The 24,273-nt window shown below is 39.0% G+C and overlaps 1 protein-coding gene across 4 annotated transcripts; it reads right to left on the minus strand.

Annotated features, from left to right (window-relative positions):
- On the minus strand, positions 1 to 21,574 carry KLF5 (Kruppel like factor 5). 4 transcript variants are annotated; one of them, XM_032314786.1, is made up of 4 exons: positions 21,419 to 21,574; positions 13,706 to 14,579; positions 12,626 to 12,685; positions 1 to 1,790 (listed from the first exon to the last, which is right to left on the minus strand). In XM_032314786.1, exons 2-4 carry the CDS (start codon positions 14,565 to 14,567, stop codon positions 1,612 to 1,614), a joined length of 1,101 nt encoding a protein of 366 aa, XP_032170677.1. In that variant the 5' UTR covers positions 14,568 to 14,579; positions 21,419 to 21,574; the 3' UTR covers positions 1 to 1,611. The 4 variants fall into 4 exon arrangements, with proteins under 4 accessions (XP_032170677.1, XP_032170675.1, XP_032170678.1 ...); XM_032314784.1 differs by lacking the exon at positions 21,419 to 21,574 and adding an exon at positions 16,976 to 17,584; XM_032314787.1 differs by lacking the exon at positions 21,419 to 21,574 and adding an exon at positions 16,718 to 16,951.
- Positions 21,575 to 24,273: the final 2,699 nt, after the last annotated feature.

Consider the following 24,273-nt stretch of genomic DNA (forward strand, 5'->3'; position numbering starts at 1 on the left):
AATCTTTTAGGCACTTTTTATTTTCCAAAAAAAATTGTCGTTAATATATAAACATCTCATTCTCTCAAAAAATTCTACAACTATACAGCTGTTTGCTCCATTATTTGCATAGGAAATGACCACAATACAAAAATAAGAGGGGAAAAGAAGCAAAACAGCAACCAATTTATGCTTTGTATGTAGGCATGTTCCACGTATAAACATTTTGAAGCCTTACAAAATATTTACACCGTTTGTCATCTATTTACACGTTTTAAGAGCAACTTTTCTAACGAACAAAACTATAATTTATCAAGTTATGAAAATTTTCTAAAAAAAACTTACTATATTACCACAAAATAAATAAAGATAAACAATATTTTAAAAACAAAATTAAGTTTCCATTTTCAATTAAGACCCCTTTTGGCATTTTGCTTATTTATTCTGCCCTTTGGTTAACAGCATCAGCATCACATTACTATTATATTGCATATATGTAGCACTTGCTTCCTTACGCTTTCAACATGTCATTTAATAATTAAAGGCAGACACTGAGTCAGTATTAACAATGATTATAACTAAACTGCACTGTAATTTAGGTAAAATTACTGTGTCTCACTGTATATTACATGCAAAATCCATATAAATTGTCGTTTAACCAACAGTACTGCATAAGCTAACATTCCAGTATGTGAAAACTGCATCATGAATTCAGCATTGCCACGTGAGAGCTGCAAGTCCTCCTTTTTTAAAACGATACTGCTTAGCTTATTGTTAGAGGTTTTCACTTTTACGTATTTTATCTTTAAGCTCTGGAGTTCTCAATTCATATAAAACGACTTTCATATTTAAAGTAATCCTATTTTCATCAGTGCATGGAATCTGCTTTTTAAGTTCATTTGAATGATTTCTTCCTCCTAAAGAAATGAATTTGGTGAGGTTTGAAGAGGTATTTTACCACAAATTCTAACTGTAAATGTATTCATTTTTTTTTTCAAACAGAATTATGATTTTCCCCCAAAAGAATCTTAGAAAATTTGTAATAAACCTATAAAGCTGATTTGCGTATTTACAAAATTTTGAATAGCAAATATAGGCAACTCATATAAAAACAAACAGAAAAACACATTTGTTCAATGGCTATTTGTGAATTGCCAGGTACAATGCGCACCTCTAAGGAATTATCTATTATTGAAAAAAAAATAAACTACTTATGTCAAGTAAAATCTTGACATACAATCCAACCTTCTTCCTGTGCCTGCCAACTGACTTGTTTACTAAACACTGTCACATTAAATGATGGTGCTTAGGTAGAAACACTGCAAACACACCCTGCACCCCCACCCCCCTACCCACAACTGAGATGTGGCTGCCTGTCAGGAGATGAAATCTGCTTGAGTAAAGCCATATACACTATAGCAAGCATTCCAGATTCTCAAAAGGACCAAACACTTTGGTATTCATACAAGGTATTCCCTGTTTTCTCAAATATACAAAATATACATTTCCAGTTTTTTGTTTTCTTTTTCTTTTTTTATATATATACGTTAAGTTTGTAGTTTAAAACTTTGCCAAAGGAACTGCAGAACGTCAGTGTGAATTGCATAGGCACGGCAGGCCACAGCGGGGCTCTCAGTTCTGGTGCCTCTTCATGTGCAGGGCCAGGTGGTCGGAGCGGGAGAAGCTGCGGTTGCACACCCCGCACTGGAATGGCTTGGCCCCGGTGTGCTTCCGGTAGTGGCGGGTCAGCTCGTCCGAGCGCGCGAACCTCCAGTCACAGCCCTCCCAGGTGCACTTGTACGGCTTCTCACCTGTGACAACGGACCAAGAGGTGGTGAGGGGGGCCTGCTTGCAAGATAAACGTTGCAACACTGCCTGAGAAGGACAAGTCTTAAAAAAAAAAAAATCATGGTCCAAGAGAAGGAAGGTTCATAAATTCCATGAGGATCTAGACTTCCTCAAGAACCTAGTAAAGAGAGCCAGTCTTTCCTAGGTAGTATTCAACCTAATACTGTAGATACATCTATAGAAAGATAGATGTATCTGGGCTTCTCACAAGCAGAAAAATTGTGATTCCTAATGTGCAAGACGAATGGGTACTTACTTGTTATGTACTGTTTCCAAACATATAAATCCATGAAATGACTAGATGCCCTCAGGGGGCTTTATCACCGCTGTGGGAACTCAACTTCTACACCAACAAACCCAAGTTACACAAGCACAGGACTAATGGCTCTGCCAGCCAAGGAAGGAAAACATTCCGAGGCTGCTCAAATCACCAATACCACAAACCCAATGTACCACACAACTGCAATCCTTTTCAAATGGGGTCCAATTTCTGGATTAGCTAGATGAACCTTCATATGAACAAGTTAGCTGTCTGAACACAGGGCCTCCAAAATGGATGAAGGGGCACTCACTCTTCGAAATTCACTACAGCAAACACACATTCACACCTTCCCATTGTTCAGTCAGATAAAACCAAAATAAAGCTAGAACATATTAAAGTTTAATTAGTCTTGAAGCTTTATGCATCTTGTATTTAATAAATTCCTCAACCAGATCACAAAGTCTGATACCAATAACCTCACTTTGGTGAAGAATCATGGAACTGTAATACTTCTAACATTTGCGGATACAGACATTTATCTGCCCTGTGTCTATGACCTGCCAGGCACTGTCCTGAGTATGTGGGACACAGTGGTCAACGGAACAAAAATGCCTGGTCTCATGGAGTTTAACAAGCATTATACCTGTTTTAAAAGTCTCTAATCAATCAATCTCCTTATTCTTTCACAGCACTTTCTAACTCTGGTAAACTGACATTTAGGCCACAATCCCACCACAATTTGTAATATTCTTAATGTTGTCTGAAGTCTGCTAGTTGCTAATCTTTCAAATCCACTTAATATTGATAATGCAGTCTTAACTCCCAGTGTAAGAATTAATTAACCCTATTTAAACTGAGATCAGGTATTCCCCTAAATAAATCCCAAAACCTAAGGAAGTTTTACTGCTATTATTTAAGCTCCCTTATGTTAGAATTTTCTATGAATTTCAAAGTTTTGAGATAAATTTTCTTATTAAAGTACTACTGTTGGCTTACTGCCCAGTTTTATTTGGATACCTTTTAGAACTGTAAATAGTCACACTCCTGAATTCCTTAAAACGTGGTTTCTTGTGAAAGAGAAGAGCCTCCAAGTCACTTTGAACACTCTACTTAGTACAATGAAACCCAACCACCTTTCTGTCTCATTTAGCAGTATCATGTTCAGAAGTTTTAAGATTACTCAACTGAGTCCACATTTTACAAGACACTGTACACAACAACTGAGATTTCTACAGCTTGTAGTTAATTTATTTTTGCTGTCCTGGTAACTACTCTGACTCTTAAAATCCCATAAGGACAAAGGGGCAGAATAGCCCTTCCAAATTTATACCTGTTATCTCCTAGATTTTTCTTTCAACTTCTACGGTATGCATCCCCAAAAATCTTTCCTCTCTCCTCTCCTCTGGCTCTGAACCAATACAGAAATCCGTCATTTTTAAAAAATTTTCTTTTAAAATATATTGTCTCAATTCCTGAAGTTTTTTTTTTCCAGTATAAATTCTATAAAACACACTCAAACGTTTTAAGTAACTGCAGTAAACTCTTCTCTCAATTTGTGTTCATATTATTTAATACTAGCACGCACTCTTGTAAATCAAAGCGAAAAAAGTTAACTTTTGCACAAGCATTTGTTTTTGTTCCTTGTGAAAAATAAATCGCAGAAACAAACATGTTGGTTAAATACTTCACTGTCAATTAATGGAAAGAGCAAGTTACTTCTGATGTCTGAGGCAAGGAAAAAAATTCATAAAGTGCTCCAATTTTAAAAGAAATCATTCTAGTTTTTTGCATTTAATAATTAAATAGCAAGAGAACTGAATTTTCAGAGTTTATTTAAGAAACAAGGGACACTAGACTCTTTTTGTTCACTATTTTTATTGGCTATGAAGCAATAAACTGCACCAATATTTTTTAAAGTTTACTTTACTGATTGGTTGAAAAACGGTAACCATTAAAGTTCCTAAAACATTTGGGGTTTTGCTCTCAATTTATGCACATCTATAGATTATTCAGCCAAGAATACTACCAGTGTGTGGGGACATTAGTTACAGGGCCAAGTCTTTACTATAAAAGCAAGGACAACTATTCCCCACTTGGGGCAGTTTCTATGGGATTTATTCAAGTGTCAACACGGCTCAAGTAAAACATCATAGAGGAAGCTGGTACCCAATTTCTGGCCAAATAGTAGTTCGGGCCTTTCTTCCTCAGCCAGAAACACTATGCACAGTACTTCTGGGAAACCAAACTGACTTCCTTTAAGTTATTTCAACAGGATAGAGCTTTCAAAAGTTTAATTGGATTTTTACAGAATCTCTTTCCAATACCACCAATTTAAAATATTTAGTTAAGCTCTTTCAACATCAACTGTATTTTTAAGTTCTCATGCTGTTAATGTGAAACTTTCCAAAGGCAAAAAGAAAAAGTGACAAGTTTGAACAGCATTGAAAACAAGCTTCAACTTAATCTCAAAAAAAGTCTTTTCTTCTACTTTAAAATTAACTATAAGTATTTTTGCTAGGAATCCCTTATCTTTTTTAGAAATTATTCAAGCTCAATATACACACTTTCAGTACTGAGAAGAACAATGAATATATTTCATAAAAATGGGAAGCAAAGCACTACCAGGGAAAGAAGGGAACAGACACAAACGTTCATTGAGTACAAACTGCAGAACCAGGTATTTCTCATTATTTCACTTAAACCTCACAGCAACTCATGAGTTGGAAGTGAAACAATGAGCTCCAGATTAAGAATCTGGGCCTGCCACTTTTCCTTAGCATCCTACTTAAGCTCTCCATTAGCAAACACTCCATTAACTCTATACGAACAATTTAAGAACACTTTTTGTTCAAATTTATTTAAAGATTCTAAAGCCACTTGAGGAAGGTCAGTTATGGAACAGATTAATGGACTCAGAACAGGCCGATGGTGGGAAGCACAGGGCATACATGAACAGCCTCCAGTGAAGACCCACCTCTCAGGACCAGTGGGGTCCAGAGAACTGTTCTGACAATCCCTCAGATATCACCTCATGATCGTTTCCCTTTACAAATGAATTTCAGGGGGTTAACAGAACATGTTTACAATGTACCTGAAATCTTTAGCAATGGACTAAAAAAATCCTCATTTTTTCCCTCTGATAAACAGGTAAAAAATGACTTCTGAACCTACCACAACAGAATGGGAGGTTTCTCTGCTCTGCTGAACATATTCAATAGACTCCTACACCAAGGTCTTTTCCTAGAACGTTCCACACACATTCTTCTAACAAAAGAAAAATATCATACATGGAAATATTGCTCAGAATAGCTATTTTAGATAACTTTTTAGAAGTTTATTACCAGGAAATTGTACTATCTCCTGCCTGATAACTAAAAGGTAATTCAATCAATTGTATCCAACAGAGACTACCAGAATTTAAAAAACCAGTATTTAGTAAACGAGTAATCTGCACTAAATGACTTGAAAAACAAAATTAAGACGTAATCTTAATTCTCTCTTTAAAAAAAAAAAAAAAAAAGACTTAAGTCACTGGCCTCAACTTAAAATCCATTTCCCATTCTGAGAAAACAAAATAATGCAAACAGCTGAAGTGGAATAAATTATTTTAGTAGTTGGTACTTAAATCAGCTCTTATTTCAGAAGGAAAATGTTTTTATGTAATTTAATAATTATACTTTTTACATTGTTAGATTTAAAACATTACTAGACATCATTAGACACTTAGGGAATTGAGTCTTGAAACAGTCTCTATATATTCTAAGAAAAGGTGAAAAATGGGAAAACAATCAAAAGATTAAAGAAATTATTGGGGAAATAATAGTAACTAGAAAGAAGATAAGGTAGTATAATTTGGGCTCATTAATTTGTATTTTTATGTAGCTATGCCAGTAATTTTCCATTTAAAAAATCTTTTCATTAAAACTCATATTATTAAAAGCACATCTCCTACACTTGTAACAGAAGAGTTCATTTAGAAGATTAGTATTATCTCTATTTGCAAAATGCAACTAGTATTTACTAGATAAACAGTATCCTGTCAATAATGCACCCTTTTTCAGGAAACTGATTAATTCAAAGGAAATACAAGAAATTCCTTCTTTCTCCCTGCCAATTTGTGGTCAGTTCATATGCTTACCCGTTCTTTGAAATCTGATTCACCTTAACACTTCCAGAAAACCTCTGACAGGCCAGGAGAGATCATTCCATTTCTCTGTATCCCCCTATAGTACCACTTACATTCGTTCTGAATGACTGGTTTGCACTTGCACATATACTGCTTTTAAGAGGGTTCAAACAGCTGTGTTTTGCCTCCTTAACTAGCTTTGGAAGTTCCTCAAGGACAGACTATCTTCTGCTCCAGCTGCAATGCCACACTTCTCATAATGCATCTTTGGAACAATCCCATGTTTGGCCCAAGCCTGACTAATTCTGATTTTTTCATCCATGAAAAGAAGGTAAGGGGGGCACCTGGGGGGCTCAGTAGGTTAAAACCTCTGGCTTCAGCTCGAGTCCTGATCCTGGGATCGAGCCCCGCATCAGCTCTCTGCTCAGCGGGGAGCCTGCTTCCCTCCCTCTCTCTGACTGCCTCTCTGCCTACTTGTGATCTCTGTCAAATAAATAAATAAAATCTTGAAAAAAAAAAAAGTAAGGTATTATTAAGAGACAGGAAAGCACCTGGTGGAATCTACCCAACTGTCAGATTGTCTACCCCCACCCGCCACCGCCACCAACTCCCTGGTTCTATTATCTCACTAAATGTGTGTTTAGTGCTTTTAGGACATGTTCAGAATCCATTTAGCAAGGAATCCATTTATTATCCATCATGTAGAGAATGGTGCAAGGATAAAACAAGTGCTCCTTTACAGAAATGGACTAGAATTGATGAAAACGAAGGAGTTCTGAAGCTCCTACTGCTGGTCTAAAACAACAAAGGGACTTCTGGGGCTAAAAAAAACAGTGACCTGACAAATCCAAACTGCAGTCAGAGGTTACATTTGCAGTCTCCTCCCTGAGCGACTCTCTAGGCCCCCAAGTTTCTGCACATCTCCTAAGGGTTCCCCACAAAAACATTGAAAAATCCTTGCTGTGTTAATGAAATACCAATTCTTGAGTCTACTGACAAAAAGATGACACTCAGATTCACTTTAAGAACCTAAACTTTTTCAAAAAAGTTAATGAAAGATTTTACCTTCCCCCTTTAAACCAAAACAAACAAATTCTGTATTTTAACTTTTCTAGCACTGAATGAGTACTAGGATAGCCTTTCCTCTAATGCATTTACTGTGGCTACCTTGACTTGACACGTTTTCTCCCAACTCTTAAAAGGTCTGTATTTATAAAGTAGTCAGAAAGAAACATTATTCTGTTTTATTCTAAGTTACCTAAATGTGCACTTCTAGAACAGCTAACTTCCCCTATCAGATTTAAAGGTCCTTGAGTATAAATAATACAGGCTGATAGAATAGGAATAGTGCTAGAGAGATACTTTTACTAAAGTAGGACATCACTTTGTTTCTAACCTTCCACCAGAAAAAAAAAATGTAGGTCATCAAGTAAACAGCTACTACATTCTATAGAACTAAAAATACCTGTCAAAGTAAAAATCTTGGATGATTAAATTATTAGATTTAAAAAAAGTGTATTACATTCTCTCTACCTTCAGAGCTGCTTATTTCTATCTGACCTTCTTCAGCAATTCCATTTCATCTGCTTATGAACTACCTTTCTCCCACTAGTTTAAGAACAAAACGGAAGAGAGAGATTCTCTTTGGATTCTCCACAAAATTTTTGCTTAATCAAATTATACATCTTAAGCTTTGATAAGCCTTATCATCTCAAGACAATGTTTTATCAATTTCCTATGTAAATGTTTTTCAGATAAAAAGAACAAGTCCTAGAAGCAAAGTTTAATTTTCCCAGTGAGTCATTAAAAAAAAATTGTTTCTAAGTTTTCATGCTCATAAATACCTTTTCCAAGGGTCTGAAGTAGCAAGTCTCTTAAGCCACTACTTTTCTTATGTAAGCTTTAAATGGTCAATAGAGAATAAATTTCAAAGCTGCAAATAAAAGTAATTTAGGAATTTTAATAATATCTGAAATTATAAGCTAAATGTGATACTTTTACCTGCACATTTTCAAATACAGACTCAAAAAATCCACTGGATCCTAAGTAATTTCATCCTGCCCAACTCTTCCACCTCTACCAATAAAACAGGTTACCAAGTAAAACACCAATGGACTGACTCTAGATCCAAACTGTATGATCTCCATTATGGCCATCTAACTACCTACTTCATCTAGAGAGGAGAGACTTATGCTAAATAATTTTTCAAGGAAGTGAATTGTTTTAATACTTTCCTTCCTTCCACAATTCCACAAAGAAGGAGTAACTCATGTTCTCAACATTTTGAAGGTTTTAGTGGCCAAGTACCATGAATTGAAAATTCCTGTCAACTCTTGTATTTTTAGACGCCAATCTATACCTAATAGACATTAAATACATAGTAAGTAAGTATGGAATAAAGAACTAGACAGGAAATTTATGTAAGGAGTTTAGTACCTAAACTGAAACTAAAATCATCTCAAGAAGAGATTGTACATTTTAAAAGTATGCATACTAAAATATTAATGTGTCATTAGGAAATAAAGTGTTCTACTTAAGTGAAACAGGATATGGGAATGTACCCCCTTAAAATTTAAGACTTGGCCTAAAAATCTTTCCAAAAGGTACTGTGCATTTTTTTCTTAATTAAACAAAGCATCCCGAACAGCTCACTGTAAAATGCAGCACTAACAGTATAGTGCCTCCCTGAATCCATTTTGTGTTCCTATGTTACTGTAGTTTCCATCTTCTTTTGGGGGGTTATTTCAAATTGTCCTCTCCTTGTCAGCCCTTGGCAAGTTGTAAGGGCCTGTACAAACAGTCTCGGTCTAAGGGATACTTGACCCAAGTGTGTGTGTGGCTCAAAGACTTCCATGCACACACAATTGCTCATTTTCTGCCCCGTTCCAGGTAGCTGAGACTGCTCAATGTCTAAAAATGTTTCCTTGCCCTAATTTCCCAACCACTTTCAGGTATTCTTTAGGATTAAGTACATATCCACTCATGTGACTGAAAGCACTAAGATTTTAAACACCTGTACTGAGTGAGTTCACTAGTTTCAGAAAAGTATTTGGAAAATACTTTTTACTAAACCATGAACACTATTTTCAAAGAAATTTCCAAACTCAAAGTAAAAACTGTATTTCAGCCACACCAAGAAACTAGTAACAGTTAAAGAAAGATTTTCAGTTTCTTGCAAATTTTTCTTTGTATATTATAGCCTTAACTTTCTTTCCCTATTGTATTTTACCTTGTTGGCCTCAAGCCTGTGCTTAGAATTACTTTACATCTTCAGCTGATTTGTAAGAGCAACATGCTTAACTGAAATCTTTTCCTTAGAAAGTGCTCAGGAGCATTTTTAGATGGCAGTGAGTACAGTCCCTTATATACATCAAAAAGGCATACATAAATTTCAGCAGAACATTTGCAGTTACATGCTTTTAAAGTACAGTATACCAGCTGACACTACTGTCCAGAAGCAGCCATAATTATTTCTAACCAGAGGCATGGTATGTGTATACACACATTACAACCAACACAAACACCCACACACCCATACAAGGGGTACCTCTACAGACCTATAATATATGGACATGTAAGTGAAATATAACCATTTCTTAAAATACAGGAAAAGTACATTCCAGGTGTTTTCTGAGACCATTCGTAGAACTTTGTACTACCTGTATATTCTTTATAAGTAAGAGAGAAATCAAGTGTATAAACTTAGAAAAATGCTTAGAAGGATGCCATGGAATTTCTGGTTCAAGAAAACTGGTTATCTTCAAGAAAAAGGTCTTGTTTTGGAAAGACCATTCCCTTATGTTCAATTTGCAAGTCAAGAAGCACTTACTGTCTGAAACTCCAGAATAAGCAATTAAATAGAATTCAGATGTAGTTTGTTTTAATTGCTTAAATCATTTTTAAAACATAAGGTAACTTGACATTTTAAAGCAATTACAATTATATTCCATGGAAATGCTAGGGTGGCTTTTCACATTCTGCCTGCAAAATGGCAATCCCTTAAAAAGCAATTTTGTGTATCAAATTCAAGATCCCCATATAGATTTTTTTTAAATCTCCTAATAAACTGTCCAGGGTGGGAGCAGGATGGAGGGCACAGTGGGGAACCTGTATTCAAAACTAAACAGCTATTAAATAGGTGAAGCTGTTTAGAAATACCTGGGTCTTTAAGGGAGAAAGAGGCAAAAACAAAGATATTCTCACTTCAGATACATTCATTAAAAAAACAGGGAGGATGCAGTGAGAAAGCACAGGTAATTTTAAAAGACAGTGTCTAGAAACTAGAAATGAGGAGAAAACCACCTCAATGCTCTATGATTACCCAAGAACGGGTTTAGCCAGATGAACAAGTCAGCTACAAACCCTCCCCCCAACAAGGCATTTGAGACTGTATCAAACAAAACTTTATTAAACTGGATTACATGGTCTCATTCATTAGATGTTGATGGCCACACGTATGATCAGGTGAGAAAGTTGATGCATGGGACCCAAACTAGGCCTGAGTCCTCTTTTTAGTTTGATTTTATTAGTATGATCACTGTTAAGACAGCCCACTATTAAATTTCTTTGCCAGCAGGTCAAGTTCCAGAATCCCAGCTATTAAGTATTGAGAGCACTAACCCCTGACAGGGGTTTCAAGGCCACTCAGATATGCTGACTATATCCCTGCAATAAGCAGTTGATTACAGTGTGATATGCAATTGCACTCTTTTTATTAGGAGACTTTAAACCTCATGAAAAACATGTTCCCTCCTTCGTAATTCCCATTTCAAGGGCTTTCAAAGAAGAAAAAAAATTAATCGTTCAAATGTTTCAAACTTCTTTCTACTCCCACTAGTCAAAATTCAGGTACAACCCCATTTTCAGTGTTTTCTTCCCTAACACAACTGTTTATTCTATTAACAGCTATTTTAGTATTTCTACATGGAATGTTTTCTTGGCCATCATTTGCATTTTGAAAACTTTAGACTGAGTTTATTATATACTTATAGTGGTTGTTTAACTACAAACATAATTTGTACTTGACCTGCTTATGTAGGATCATGCCTTTCATATAATCGCTTTATAGCTAAAAAACTTCAGGCCAAAACCACCCATTCATTTCACTGATAAATACCTGAGCTATCTTTTCTTTAAAAGCAATTTCTCAGAAAGTCCTGGAATCTACCCTGATGCCAATACTACTTAGATTTTAATAAGGAGTGTTTATCACTAAGATATCAAGTATTACTTCCTTACATGCATACAAAATGTCTGCAGCCATATTCCTCCTAGTGTTCTATCTCAGCACTGACCTTTGTTCAAAGGCTTTTACTTTTTAATGCAGCAGTTAGAGATAACTACTTCATTTATCAAAACTCAATTTCCATAGTAACATCTAGCCTGGGGAGATTCAAGTCCTCACACTAATCCAACAACCCATTCAAAGAAACTGTTGAATACTTTGGTTTCCATAGCAATGATGGAATAAAACATTTTGCTAGGTCATTGCTTTTATTAGCAAACTTATTCTTTGAACTTTAGGTAAGGATGAATTTACCGAGGGAAAAAAACACTATCATTTCATATAAGTTCTTTCCTTCAGGGACAGCCTTTTAGGAAAATCACAGTTAGTAACCATCTATGTATTTGAAAATATTTTGGGTATTTGGAAGCTTTTTAAAAGCATGCCACGTAGTTTTGTCCTAAAATGGTTTCTAATATAGTTTTATAATTAAAAAGCATTCCAAAGTGAATGTATAGATTTGACAAAGTAAGTATTTGTAAAATTAAAGTGACTCCACATAAAAGCACATTCTAAACAAGGACGAAATATAAACTAGAATAAAGATAGTCTTAAATAGCTCAAATCTGGGCTGGCACAGTGTGTAGAATTAACTTTTAAACCATGACCCCATCTTGGCCTGATTTTAATAGTCCACAATTTCGGCCCTTCATTTCATCAACCACAGAAAAAATGCTGAACAGAGATTTTAGGTTAAAGGTGAAATTAAAGATAATGTATTAGGCAGTTATGCTTTACATGCTAAATGGAAAAGTTTTAGCATTTAATATACCTCAGAAGCCAACTGATTTGTTATGGAAGAAAGAAAATGAGTTACGTTCTTTTTCCTTCAAGGCAGAAATAGCAGTGCCATTAAAATCCATTAGTAAACATTGTTGTTTAACGTTTTTGGGCAATTCATTCTACTTGAGGTGACATGGCAAGGCCTTAGTAAGGGAACATCAGCCTTCAACTAGACTTTTTCGCTGAACTGAATTCTGAGCCAAGCCAGTGCTGAAAAGGTCGGCCATTAAAAAATAAAGGTTGACAGAAGAAAGAAGAGATCAAACACGTGTTGGCTTTTAAAAGGATGAATACCACTTACACTATTTACACAACTCACAGAATTAACAAGAAAATTACATACCAGTATGAGTCCTCAGGTGAGCTTTTAAATGAGAAGACTTTGTATAAACTTTTGTGCAGCCTGAAATAAAGGAGAGGAAGAACAGCTTGTCATTTCGGAGATCTTTTGAAATCTTTACATTTGATGATTCAGTGTTTAAAATCGGGCTTTAAAGAAGAAATCAATATTTGAAGCGTCAGTTTTAAAGGGTGCCCCCTGTTACCTTATTAAAAGTATCAAGTGATTTACTTTATGTACCACTTTAGCAGAAAATGCAGATAAGCAAGTAAGCTACAAATGGGAAATACGTGTTTATATTACAGTAGGTGCTTTATGCTAGTTAACATATACTTCAGTGATCTAAAAACTTTTAATGGCTCTAGAGCTGACAGCCTTAAACCTTTATCCAAGATGACTGCAATTTTCTGTACATTTGCTTTTTTATTTAGTGTATCACGCTTTATCGTGTACCACAGTCAATAAATTACACCCTGTATTAATCATAAACTAGCTTATGCCAGCAACTTGTAGATAAAGCCATCACCATCCTCAATTCAAGAATGAGCATATGCTCACATGCTATTAGAACTATCCTTAAATCTTTTCTGTAGACAGTCTTGTAATACACCATCAACAGAGCAGCCTACTTAATCTCCCGCTTCATTACCACACCTTATTTTCCCTACCTTATCTAATTCTTTTTGGGTTACTTTAATTTAGAATTAAGAACGCCAATTTATACGTTACACAAGTAATTCTGGCATAACACAGAATTCTAATTTTTATTCAATATTAGAAATAAAGAAGTCCAAAGTAACCTTTTTCCAGAATATTCTAGCTTTTTGTTTTTTTTTAAATACATAAAACCAGCAAGAGACAAACATTTCAGGGTACAGTAAAAAGACTGAGATACGAAAAGAACCAAGTAGGTGGTTTTTTTCCTTGTCAGGTACTACTTTCCTACGTAAATTTAAAATCTGAGATTAAAAAAGGTATGCATGCACGCGCGCACGCGCGCGCACACACACACACACACACACACTCTCTCTCTCTCAACACAGGTACTGGGTATTGCTGCTTCAACCCGGTTATATCACGTACCAGGGTAATCACAGTAGTGGATGCGTCGTTTCTCCAAATCCGGGTTACTCCTCCTATTGTATCTGACAGGCTGGATGCTTTGCGAGTTAACTGGCAGGGTGGCAGGTAAATTTGGATTGTGAATTGCCAGTTTAGAAGCAATTGTAGCAGCATAGGATGGAGGTGGGGTCAGATTCTGGAGCATCTCTGCTTGTCTATCTGGACTTCCCGGCTCTGAGCTTGGTGGTGACGGGGGAAAGTAAGTGGCCTGCTGTGGCAGAAACTGACTTGGCATTGTGTATGTGCAAGGGGGCATGCCCTGGAACTGTTTCATTGCAGTCTGCGGAACAGCAGAGGTGTGTGTGTTAAGGCCTGTCATGGCAGCTGACATAGAAACATTGAGAGTGTCCATTACTGCTGTCTGGTTTGTAGAACTGGGCATATCTAGATCCGGTGTATTCAGTAGCTGGTAGAGGTGGCCCTGCTGGGGAGGGACAGAAAGATGAAGATCTGGTGTAGGAAGTTCTTGTTTGATGAAAATATTGTTCACCTCTGGAGCTGCGGTCTGGTGTGAGCTGAATATACTGGTGAACTCAGGGAGGGCCTGGGTCGGGGCCGGAGGAGGGGCAGTCGTTTCACTCTGGTGGCTGAAAATGGTAACAGGTTCTGTCTTGATGTGTGTTACACACGGTCTCTGGGATTTGTAGAGGCCAGTTCTCAGGTGAGTGATGTCAGGGAGGAAGACGTTCATGTTGATACTGTAAGGTAACCCTTCACTGTCAGTGAAGAACTGGTCTATGACTGAGGCACTGTCTCGTCTATACTTTTTATGCTCTGGAATTATAGAAACTGGAGGAAGCTGAGGTGTCAGATACTTCTCCATTTCACATCTTGTCTACAAAAGAAGAGATAAACAAACATGCATAATCCACCCAACTCATTATCTGGGTAACGACAAACTTACTGAAAATTCCCAACAATACCTGCGAAAAGTACTAGGGCAAACTCCTAAGTGTCACTTATAAACTTATTATATTTGTCAACTGTGTAATAACCTGGTTTACCAAAAGCCTTATGAAACTCTCTATAAGGTATATTTGGTAAACTGCTCCCACAATCAGCCCCCAACAAAAAGTGAAAGAAACAAATCAAGGAAAAGCAGCAGCACACAGAAATATTCTTTTCCAATCAATAATACATAGTCCGTTCGAATAATAAAAATTCCTTTCTAGTAATAATAATAATAAAAATAAATCTAAATAAATAAAGTTTAAGAACTCACAGACAAGCAGGATTCCCTGGCCCCACCACAGTTGAGTTTGGAACTTAAACACAGTATTGTAATACTGCCAAACCACCTCAATTCTGTTCATGCCACATTTATATTAATATAGGTGTGTTTAAACAAACAAAAACCTAAGCAAACCAACCTTAAAAATATTATCACAGAGTTGTTTTGTTTTGTTTTTGTCTGGACAGATATTGTTGAAACATCTGATATAAAACATATTCCTTGGCTCTTTCAGTGCCTTTTCTCATTTATAGGTCACTGGACAGTTAAATACAACCGTCTTGGGCAAAACACAGTATCCACTGAAAGAACAAAGCAACTTCACTTTCAACATTTGATCTAAATGTTGATTTTAATCAGCAGATTCTGTAATTGGTTAATATGATAATGAAATGTTCTATTCATATCCCTATCTAAAACAGATCTTTAATTACCTAGGGGAAAATCACTCCCTTGGTAGAGTGGTGCTAAGGAGTCCGTGGGTGGGGAGAGGCTGCTGTATCCTTAGCACAGTCATCAGCAAAACATTTATCATGTCCTCCTCAGTGGCCAATGCTACATTCCCCCTTACTCTGTAAAAAGCTCAATCATCCCTTATCCTTGCGCCTCAAACCAAAAAGAAAAGTGACAAACCTGAAATAACTAATCTTTTCCAAGTGGCGATTTTTTTTTTTTTTAGGACACAATCCAACTTGTAACTAATAGTCTCCCTCCGTCTTTTTACAGCTCTCTTCTATTCTAGTACAACATGAACTTCTATTTTAATTTTTAACACTGAAGAGTAAATTTTAAAAGAAAAACCCACTCCAACTGAATGGCTCATGAAACTATTAACCGTGGCATCGAAACTGGTGAAGAGTCGTCATTTTTTGGCTACTACGGAGTTTCAAAAGCGTTTCATATCGGACCTCCTCTATCATTCGGGGTGGATGCAGACACGGTTTCCCAGATAAACACGATTTCAAAAATAAAGATTAACGCTCTCGTCATGTGAGTCACATCTCTGACAAATGCCACTGCCCTTTTGCAGCACGACGAAACTCGCGGACCACCCGGACTAGCAGCTCAGTAGCAAATACGCCAGAGACCAAGGGGCTATTAAATGAAGCGTCTCGAAATAAACCGAACTAAACCCCTTCGTGCACTTCGCTCCCGTGGTGGTTAGTGGTTTCTGATTTTAGCTCTTCCAGCTGTTTGCATGTGGGTATGTTTCCAATTTTTTTTTTTTTTTCTTTCCTTGGGACAGGCTAAAAGTCCCGGGAAGTTTTTTCTGGGCTATATGACTCCCTGCGTGGGCGAAAGAAACAGGCGGTTGCTCTAATTCGGCTGCCGGGCAAGTGTAAAAGCCAACTGCCAGCTTTCAACGCGGCTCCGGGAGGAAATTTACGCGCACACGAAGAAAACAACACCCCCGGTCTTTTTTGGTCTTTCTTTTTAAGGAAAAACAAACGCTCGGATACCACCTTAGCTTTCCTAACTCTCGTTTCCCAAAGGCAGCCCCAGATCGCGTCTAAAGCAAGCTGAGCCGAGAGATACGAAGCCAGCACCCCGAGGCGCCTCTCGCCAGCACCCCGATTTGCGTTTCCCCTTAACCTGAGACGACGTGGGGGAACCTCCCAGGGGGCTGGAGGATAAGGTGAAGACGGAATTTAAGTAAGGTTGGATGGGAGGTACCAAGTCCCATCCCCCCAAACTAAGAAAGCACGAAGTAAGGTGCGTGTTAGCACCCACTTGCCTCTAACCTCTCCCGGACGCGGCTGACGAGATTCGTCCGGGACCCCCGCTCTTCCGGTGCCCCTACTTTCTCCCGGCGGACTGCGGGTGCCCAGGCCAGAAGGGCAGGGCAGGGCGGGGAGGGGCTGCCCACCCAGCTCCGGCTCCCGGAGCGCCCCGACGCACGCCCCAGCCTGGAGCGGCCCCTGTCGCCCGCGCGTCGCAGCGGCGGGACACGCCCGAGCTCCCGGGGAGGGGGGTGGAGGGAGGGGAGCGGCTCTTCCTACCTGGACCAGCTCCTCAGGGGGCAGCCGCGGGCCGGCGGCGGGCGGCGGCGCCGGCTGCGGCGGCTGCGGGGGCGCGGGCTGAGCCTGCGGGTGGTGGTGCGGGTGCTTCAGCTCCTCGCCGGGGAAGAGCGCCGCGTCGCGGGCCGGGTTCGCTGCACCCAGCACGGGCTTGAGCTGCGCGAACACGGGCTCGTCCTGCGGGGCCGGCGGCTGGGGCACGGGTCCCAGGCGGGCGCTCATAGTCAGCACCCGCGTGGCCATTGGCACTCAGGGGGCGGCTCCGGGCGCGGGACGCGGGTCGGGCGCGCTTCCACCTCGCCCACGCTGCTTCGGGCCGGCGAGCTCGGCGCGGGGCCGCGGGCGGAGAAGGGGAGGCTCCGGCTGGACCCCCTCAGCCAACAGCAGGCGCGGTTTTCGAAGGCGCGCACGAAAAGCAAAACTCTTCCGCTCCGACACGCGTAAACGCCAACGTCCTCCGGGCGGCCACTTTCTCCCGCCCCGCCCCACCGCGCTCTCTCACTCGCCGGAGCCCGCTCCCGCCACCGTCTGTCTCCGTGAGCGAGCTGCGAGCGCGCGTACCTGCCCCGCGACTACTGACACTTGACGCCCGCCTCTATTTTACCCAACTCCGGGTGGGCGTGGCCCACCAACCTGACTGGCAGCGCTGCGGCGAATCCCGAAGCCCTGAGGCCGGCCGGGCCTGAGTGGGCAGCCTATGAGAAGGGAGAAGTTCACCCAGGCCCCGCCTTCGCCGGGCTAACCCGCCCTCTCGGGCCACGAGCTTTCGCGCGCAGGGCGGCCGCGCAGTTTGTACACAACTTCTCTGACAGATTGGGCTGACGGAGCCGGGGGCGGAGGAAAGGAGAGAAGCGGGTGGAATCTAGGAAGAGAGGGAATTAGGGTGGAGACGTGGAGGGAGATCTCTGCGGACTGTTCTCTGCCAGGATTAGGGAGAAAAAGAGTTTTGCACGTCTTAGGTGTTGTGCAAGGACCTGAAACTCAAAAGCTGAAATCCAGAAGGCAGCTAGGTGGGGGCGCCAAGGTTTTTAGAGACTTGTTTCACGAGTGTGTATTTTTAAATATACAAAATGTACTTTTCTGTAGCGGAAAACGAGGGGCGGTGTGATAAATTTAAAACCAGCTCTCTTGTCTGTGTCTCTTCAGCAGTGAACATGTCCATTTAGCAAAGCAAATCCGGAATGTCGTGAATAAAAGGTTTAATGGTAAGATTTCTTTTTGAAGTCCTTGATAAAAGCTTGTTTTCCCCTACAGTATTTAAGTGGTTAGAAGAAGTTTCCACACACATTCTAACTCGTATGTGTGTATGGAGGGGGGGGTGTGGGCCATATGAATTTTGAAGTTCTTAATATTTACACTTTTGACTGTAGCCGAAGCATGGAAGCTAATTTAAGCACGAACGACTGACTAGTTCAGATGTATTTACATAGAGATTACATCTTCGACTGATTTTTGCTAGCACTGTATATTCAAAAAAAAAGGAGTTTAATATTTACAAAACAGAAACGTAGCACATTTACCTAACACTATGGCACCTTTTCCTACGAAAAGACAATCGCAGAAGCCAAACATTAGACGCGCAGGAGCTCTGAAAACTGGGAATCTAAATTTGTAGGAAAGTAGTAGTCAAATATATTACCATCCATTAACTACATTATAATGGGAAGGTGAAGTTTTGCCAGCAATCACCTAAGGAAAACACTTCTCTAATCCTTAATGTTCTTGTATATGATTTTATCTGGCAAATTGAGAAGCCGGAACAATAAACTGCAATAAAAATACCTGGTATATTACTACATATGTATATATGTTGACAGCACACTATACTATTAGACAATTTTACATATGCAATAGCCTACTCATCACTTCCCAGTAAAACAGCTTTAAAAAATGAGCTCTTAGAAAAACTGTTCACTTCAAAGAGGTGGATCTTTAAAAGTGTGGCTCTCATTTCAGTGTGTAGATTAAAAAAATAATATACACATGAAATATTAGAGGTATTTATAACTAGAGAACAAAATTATGCTGTAAATTTTTTTCTCCTTTTCATTTCCTTTTTGTTAATAAATGATTCATCTTTATAGCCGTGATCACTTCTTTCAGAGAGTGGTTGACGACTACCTTCATGTTACCAAAGTAGTATTTAATAAGTCTTTTTGCTAATTTTTTCCTAAGCAAATAGTCCCATGGTATCCACGTTCACCTTTAAAAAAGCTGTCCTGATTTTCTCTAAGATTGAACCCAAGTATGTAATTAAATAATTTAAAAACAGATTATAGAATTGGCTTGGGATTTAATTTTTTAAAAATTGAACTTTGACAGATTTTCAGTTATAATGCTGATAACATGATCAAACCTGAGTGTGATATAGATAAGTCTTAACGGAAGTTCTAAATTCTTTTTAACTTAGGTTTAATACAATTTAGTATCTATTTATATTTTAATTTGCCTCTACACTCCTCTAGACCTTTTCTTTTGTCTTTATCGGAGCATCAGTGGCCTATTATTTCAACCTGTTTTCACTACAATAAAATTCAGTTATTTTACTGGAAATGTTTCTATATTTCACACCATTTTTTAACATGCTTTCATTTACAAATGCTTTCCCAGTAGCTAAACAACATAAAACCCAACTATTTGATAAGTTTTTAATAAAATACTTGTCCAGTTCAGTTCTTTTTTTCCACATTTCCATTTTTTTCTAATGAATAAAGATATGAACTTAGCTATGGCTGGGCTCTCGATACATATATGTTAGAAAAGCTGAATTCAATTGTTGAATGTTTTTGTTCAAATATAAGTAGCATTTATTTAAATTTCATTTTTGACATAAGGATTCATAAAACAGGACTGCCACTTTTAAGTAATAGTTTTTCTGAAATCCCAGGCTCTGCAATCTCACAGAAAATAACTAGCTTAGCACTGTACAATAGTACGGAAATTGGAAAGTAATCCTTTTCTGAGACATTTGCCATGCGATTCTGAACATAGAAAGAACATGTTCAACCAAGCTTACTTGCTGTTAACACACATGCTACAGCTGCAAACCTGATTCACCGACTTTAGCAACCTTTAACAAAAAGGGTTAAAACTTGATAAATATTTTTCAAATGTTCCAGGTTCTACATTGGCATGATGCCAGGCAGTGTGAATGGACAGATCCTCAATTACTTTGAACTTTCTAGTTCTTTGCATTCCTTCCTGCTTAGTAGTGCGGTACCATTAGGGAAGATAGGAGAAAACAAAAAACAAATGTCAGGTTTCAGAAATCAATTAGTGGCCTGGCAGTGGTATGTTAACTGAACTATGCCAAAACAGAGAATTCTGAGGGAAAGAAAGAAAGTTGAGTAGTCAAGTTAGGTAGGAGGGTAAGCGTAGAAGCAGTGTGCATGCTTAAGCCCTTAGTCACTGGGCAACACAGATTTAGTCTTAGAATAAACCATAAGTGTCACTATCTTTACGGGAATAAATACGCCTGAATGTGTGGGGGCTGAACAGGCATTCAGTGATGGGGGGGTGGGGGCAGGGAGGAGGCTTAAAGGAGGCCATGGGAAGAAAAAAAAAATGGATAAATAGCTTCTGAATGATGAGATGAGAGAAATATGAAGCTATCACTCGGGCAATGTTCACAGGAAGACACGGCAAAAGAAGTATCTGTATTCAGTTGTTCGGCCAAACTGTCAGGGACAGCTTGAAATTAAGACAGTTTAGACAACATTTTATTCACTTTGGAAAATTTTCATGGAATATTCCATCTCTGTAAAGTCAGAATCAAATTACCGAGTGATATCGGACTACAGAAAAAGCACGAGAATGAGTAAAAATAATTTTTTATAAGGGAGTACACTCTTCTCTAGGGTAACAGCATTATTCCATTTAAAGTGACTTTCTTGGTATTAACTGATTGCCTACCTAGTGTTAGAATTTGTATCAACAGAGACATGAAGGACCTAATTATTGTCCTCTAAAACATTTCACATTTTAAATTGTTTAACTTTCTCATTAATGGCAACTGCTTTAAGTCACACTTCAAATTAAAAAAAAAAAAAAGTCATTGAGAACAGAACACAATAAAGAGGTTTCCACTGAGATTAGCCAAAATTCAAACCATTTTGACACAAAGGTTAATAAACATGAGAAAAGATTTCATCCCTTTTGGTTGGAAAAATATGTAATTTAAATAGGACTAATATGCCTCTTTCTTGTATAAATTAAAATGCTGCCTTAGAAAAAAATTAATACTCTATTTTTGTACTATCTCCCACCCCGGTTAAGAAATTAAATTTTATATTGTTTGGATTTAAATGTGTTCTTCATAAAATATCTCCTAAAAGTCTCCATGTGCACTTAATTCCTAAATGTACTGTAATTTATCTAACCTATTTTTAAAACTCTAGCAATAGACCAAAAAACCCAGAATTTTACCTTGTGGGGGGGACTGGGATAGCTTTTTCCACCTTGTTAGTATAAGAAGCAGACAAAATGACATAAATATAAATGCCTTGAACCAAGTTATAGGCCAGGCGTACTGTAGCTTAAACTGTACAGCATCTGAATTCTGACTCTAAACATGATAGGAAAGGTCAGAGAAAAATCCTGAACTGAAGCAGTTACACCAAACAATCTTTTAGAACACTAAGGAGGTCACATCACGAGGCCTCATCATCATCACAATGAGCGGTGTTTTGAACCAATTGCTGTTCATGTGATGACAAAAGCACTAATGGTCCTAGGGTGTGGGGCACTGGGAATGCTCCAGGAGACCGCATGGGGGGGTCAGGAGGGAAGACCCTTTGGGAGGTTAATTTGTAAATGAAATGTGTAAAAGTAGTGCTAAGACCAACACTGCCTATTCCTTCCTTAACTTCTATCCCCTGATGATGGTTGTGAAAACGTGTAACTTTTGAGTATGAAAGTCTGACAATAAGTATGACGAAGGCTAAAAATGAAATAAGCTTGGGACTCCTGGCTGGTTCAATCAATAGACCATGTGACCCTTAATCTCGGGGTCGTGAGTTCAAGCCCGGCACTGGGCATAGAAATTATTTTTAAAAAATACAAAATAAAAAGATTTGTAAAATAGAAAGAACCTTTAACATGATACGTAATTCCCCCTCAAGAAAATGTATGTATATATATAATCAAATAAAATTGGATATATCCCAAGTGACCAACAACAGGAGAGCAACAATGTATCTGTACAATGGCTGTAGTTCTGCCATCAGAAACCCTATTATTTAAAAATTTAGTCACATGATACATCAAGTAAAAAAGGTAAGAGGTTTTATAAACACACTCATAAAGACAAAAAGATAGGGGCGCCTGGGTGGCTCAGTGGGTTAAAGCCTCTGCCTTCGGCTCAGGTCATGATCCCACGGTCCTGGGATCCAGCCCCACATCGGGCTCTCTGCTCCGCGGGGAGCCTGCTTCCTCCTCTCTCTCACTCTCTGCCTGCCTCTCTGCCTACTTGTGATCTCTGTCTGTCAAATAAATAAATAAAAATCTTTTAAAAAAAAAAAAAAAAAGACAAAAAGATAATACAAAACATGTTTTTGGCAGCTACAATGAGATGGTACAAGCGTTGGTAGTTTCTTATTGTTTTTCAATATTTTCTATCCACAATTCCACGTGTTCTATTCGTAATCAGAATAAAATCGCTTATTTTCTTTTTTTTTAGATTTATTTTTTTATTTGACAGAAAGAGAGAGAGCACATGTAGCAGAGGCAGAGGGAGAAGCAGGCTCCCCGCTGAGCAGGGAACCAGATGTGGGACTCCATATCAGGACCCTGAGATCACAACCTGAGCCGAAGGAAGACACTTAACTGACTGAGCCACCCGGTGCCCCAGAAAAAATGTTTTCAGTAGAAATGTAAGTAAATGTTGCCTTTACACAGTTAAGTGTTCATTGGGACTGCAGGTAATGACCAAGATTTTCCATCAGAGGGGTTCCTGGCTGGCTCTGTCAGTAGAGCACGTGACTCTTGATCTCGGGTTGTGAGTTATACCCACTTCTGCCTTGTTCATCTTCCTGGCACCCAAAGTTGTTCAAAAGTAATTCCTAAGGGGCGCCTGGGTGGCTCAGTTGGTTTAGCGTTGGATTCTTCTTTTCCTCTCAGGTTGTAATCTCAGTCAGGGTCCCAGGATCAAGCCCCATGGTGTCAGGCTCTGTGCTCAGTGGACAGTCTTTGGGAGATTCTCTCCTTTTCTCTCTTTCTCTCCCTGTGATTGCCCGTGCTCTCTCTCTCTCTCTCAAATAAATAAATAAATCTTAAAAAATAAAAAAGTGGGGCATCTGAGTGGCTCAGTTGTTAAGCGTCTACCTTCATCTCAGGTCATGAGCTCAGAGTCCCAGGATGGAGCCCCTGATGGAGGCCTACATTGGGCTCCCTGCTCAGCAGGAAGCCTGCTTCTCCCTCTCCCACTCCCCCTGCTTCTTTTCCCTCTTTCACTGTGTCTGTCTCTGTCAAATAAATAAATAAAATTTTTTAAAAATAAAAAAGTAATTTCCAAACTTGCTTACTGGGAATTGAAAATTAATGCTGGGGGAGGGCGGTGTTGGCTGGGAGAAGTGTGGTGTTGGTGGTCTAGGAACTTGATTTTTTTTTTTTTTAAAGATCTTTATTTGTTTATTTGAAAGAGAAAGTATGAGCAGGGGAGAGGCAGAGGGAGAAGTAGGCTCCCTACTGAGCAGGGAGCCCAACTCAGGGCTCCATCCCAGGACCCTGGTATCACAACCTGAGCCAAAGGCAGAAACTAAATCTACTTATCTCCCCAGGTGCCCCTAGGAACTTGATATTTAAAATATTTTCTATAATATTTTATAGAATCTATTCATCAGAGAGCTGATTTCTGTATTAAGGGCCCCCCTTGCCTCCTCACCTCCTGATCATGATTATCAACCCACATGTTAAACACACACACACACACACACACACACACACACACGTCCCTATTCTCAGTCATCCTGCACATTGGTGCCTGCAAATTATCAAACACACTCCATGTGCTGAGTGCTAGTACAGGCCTTGGATCTAGGAAGATGAATTAGACACGATCCTTGCCCTCAGCATCATCTGAAGGGGAACCCTTCCTCCTCAAATGTTTCATTGCTTCCACAGTTAGTAGATTGGAATCGAAACTCTTCTGAGTGGGACTTTGAGCTGGACTCCTGCGGATCTTTCCCCCCTCAAATCCCACTATGCTCTCCTGCCTCTTCTCCCAGGAAACTTAGGTTCTAACCATGGGGCTTGTTTGTCATTTCCCAAATATTGCTGCTGTT

Source organism: Mustela erminea, chromosome 15, assembly GCF_009829155.1.
Source record: "Mustela erminea isolate mMusErm1 chromosome 15, mMusErm1.Pri, whole genome shotgun sequence".
Classification (NCBI taxonomy): Eukaryota; Metazoa; Chordata; class Mammalia; order Carnivora; family Mustelidae; genus Mustela; species Mustela erminea.